This window comes from Vombatus ursinus, unplaced genomic scaffold (genome assembly GCF_900497805.2).
Source record: "Vombatus ursinus unplaced genomic scaffold, bare-nosed wombat genome assembly UNPS02011700.1, whole genome shotgun sequence".
Taxonomy (NCBI): Eukaryota; Metazoa; Chordata; class Mammalia; order Diprotodontia; family Vombatidae; genus Vombatus; species Vombatus ursinus.
The window spans coordinates 5,630,905-5,633,435 of NW_020951478.1; the positions used below are offsets into that span (position 1 = coordinate 5,630,905).

A 2,531-nucleotide genomic window follows, 5' to 3' on the forward strand; every position below is an offset into this window, starting at 1 on the left:
GGAGTGTCTTGTTTGAGGAACAGCAAGGAGGCCAACGTCATTGGATTGAAGAGTACCTGTGGGAGCTGGGGAGGAGAAGGATGTAAAATGTAAAAAATGTAAAAAAACAGAAAGGGAGTGGTGATGGGGAGTCTAGGTTATGAAGGGCTTGAATGCAAAACAGATTTTATATTTGATCCTGGAGGTGACAGGAAGCCACTGGAGTTTATTGAGTAGGGGTAGTGATGACATGGCCAAGCTTTCACTTTTGGAAAATTTCTTTAGAAGATGAGTGGAGGATGGATCAGAGTGGGGAGAGACTTGTGGCAGACAAAGCAACCAGCAGGCTATGGCAGTAGTCCAGATATGAGAAGATAAGGGCCTGTACCAGGATGTTGGCAGTATCAGAGGACAGAAGGGCTTTATTTGAGAGATTTTACAAAGGTAAAATCAATAAGCCTTGCCAACAAAGTGGGTGTAGGAGGGTGAGAGAGCGTGGGAAGTCAAAGAAGACATCTAGGTTGTGAGCTTGTAGGCCTGGAAGAATAGTGATGTTCTCAAGACTAATAGGAAAGTTTGGAAGGGGGCAGTGTTAAGGGGGGTAGATTTTCAGTGAAGTTTCAGATAATGTTGAGTTTAAGATGTCTACAGATGGCATTGAGCTTGAGATATCTAATAGGCAATAGAAGATGTGAGACTGAAGGTCAGGAGAGAGGTTAATGCTAGATAAGTAAAGTACATCTGAGAATCATCTGCCTAGAGATAATAATTGAATCCATGGGAGCTACAGATATCACCAAGTGAAATAGTATAGAGGGAAAAAAGAAGAGAGCCCAGGACAGAGCCCTGTAGGACACCCGCAGTTGGCAGACATGACCTAGATGAAGATCCAGCAAAGGAGACTAAGGATGAACAGTCAGGTAGGCGGGACAACCAGGAGAGAGCAGCGTCCTAAAAACCTAGAGAGAAGACAGTGTCAATGAGAGGGTAAGCAACAGTGTCAAAAGCTACTCAGAGGTCAGGAAGGATGCAGATGGAGAAAAGGACGTTAGATTTGACAATTCAAGAGCTCAGTGGTAACTTTGGAGACGGTTTTTGGTTTTATTTATTTATTTATTCATCTATTCATTATTTATTTATTATTTTGTTTTAATAATGTGGTCAGAAGCCAGACTGTAGAGAGATAAGAAGAGAATGGGAGGACAGGAAGTGGAGGAACCTGTTGAAGCTGGCCTTCTCAAGGAGTTCAGCCAAAAGAGGCAGGAGAGACACAGGACAGTAATTAGTGGGGGAGGGGTGGATCAAGTGTGTTTTTTTTTGTTTTGTTTTGGGGTTTTTTGAGAATGGGGGAAACATAGGCATGTTCGTAGGCAGTAGAGAAGCAGTCATTTGACAGAGATTGAAGAGAAGTAAGATGGTGGGGATTACAGATGGGGTGATCTGCTGGAGGAGACAGGATGGAATGAGATTACCTATGCAGGTAAAGGGGTTGGCCTTGACAAGGAGAAAGGCAGTATTTTTATGAGTCTAACATTCTTAGCATTCCCATGTCTCAAGAGCCTGAAGATCACCAGATTCCTGTCAGAGCCCTAATAAAAAAGAGTAGCTACTAGAAAGCCTTAAGCCAAAGTAAAGTTGACAGTTACTTCTGGCTTCTGCCTTTGTGTGCTGCTGATTATTCTCCATGTCTTGCCTCAAAATGATTTCATTCATTAATGCTTTTTCCTGGGGGGAAGGATGGTCTTAAAAGAATTTGTATGTTCTCTCTTTGTACTCTCTGAGAAGGCCAGAATATCAGGTCAGCTACTTTACTGAGGGATTTATATGTTCTCTATGGAACCAACTTAAGTAGCAGACCATGAAAAGAAAGTGCCCAGAACAGCCATGTCTTCATCCTCTCCAGGTTCCAGTCCTTACTTTCTAGGCTTTTTCTACCATGTCTCTGCCTAGGTTTTCAGCTCCCTTTTCTGTGCTGTCTTTCTCCATTAGAATGTAAGCATCTTGAAGGCCTGTATTTTGCTTATATTTGTAGCACAGTGCTTATAGTAGCTTGAATAAATTTGTAGTGCTATGGAATGCAGGTTGTAATTACTCTATTTATATGAACATAAAACTATAAAATATAGTAATTATATTATTAATATAACTAGTGTAAAATGTATATGCATCCTGATTGCCTCTTTTTTTCTTAAAAAAAAACACACACACACAAATAAGGTCCAATAATGCAGAAAAAGCGACTCCAGGGTAATCATCCACCAAAATCTAAGATCCTGATGCCTCCTAAGAGACGGGAGTTGCTACCTAGAAAAGAATGGATACCTCCTAGAGCTCAGAAGCCAACGCTGGTGAGTTTCCCTATTGTCTTTATCCTAAGGTATTTTCTTTATTTTCAGTCAATCTACAGACTTTATTAAGTGTCCAATGTATGCCAGGAACTGTGCTAGGCAATAGTGATAAAAAGACAAAAATGAAACAGCACCTTCCTCCATGGAGTTTGCATGCTATTGGAAACGATATAAATGTACACACACATGCATATATATATATAT

At 40.9% G+C, this 2,531-nt stretch overlaps 1 protein-coding gene across 1 annotated transcript in view; it reads left to right on the forward strand.

Moving 5' to 3' along the window:
• Positions 1-2,531, forward strand: part of NEK5 (NIMA related kinase 5) — a 75,860-nt gene that overhangs the window by 44,931 nt on the left and 28,398 nt on the right. Inside the window, exon 11 of the mRNA XM_027856913.1 lies at positions 2,197-2,356. Within this exon, the coding sequence (XP_027712714.1) occupies positions 2,197-2,356 (160 nt within the window). The remainder of the gene's footprint in view (positions 1-2,196; positions 2,357-2,531) is intronic.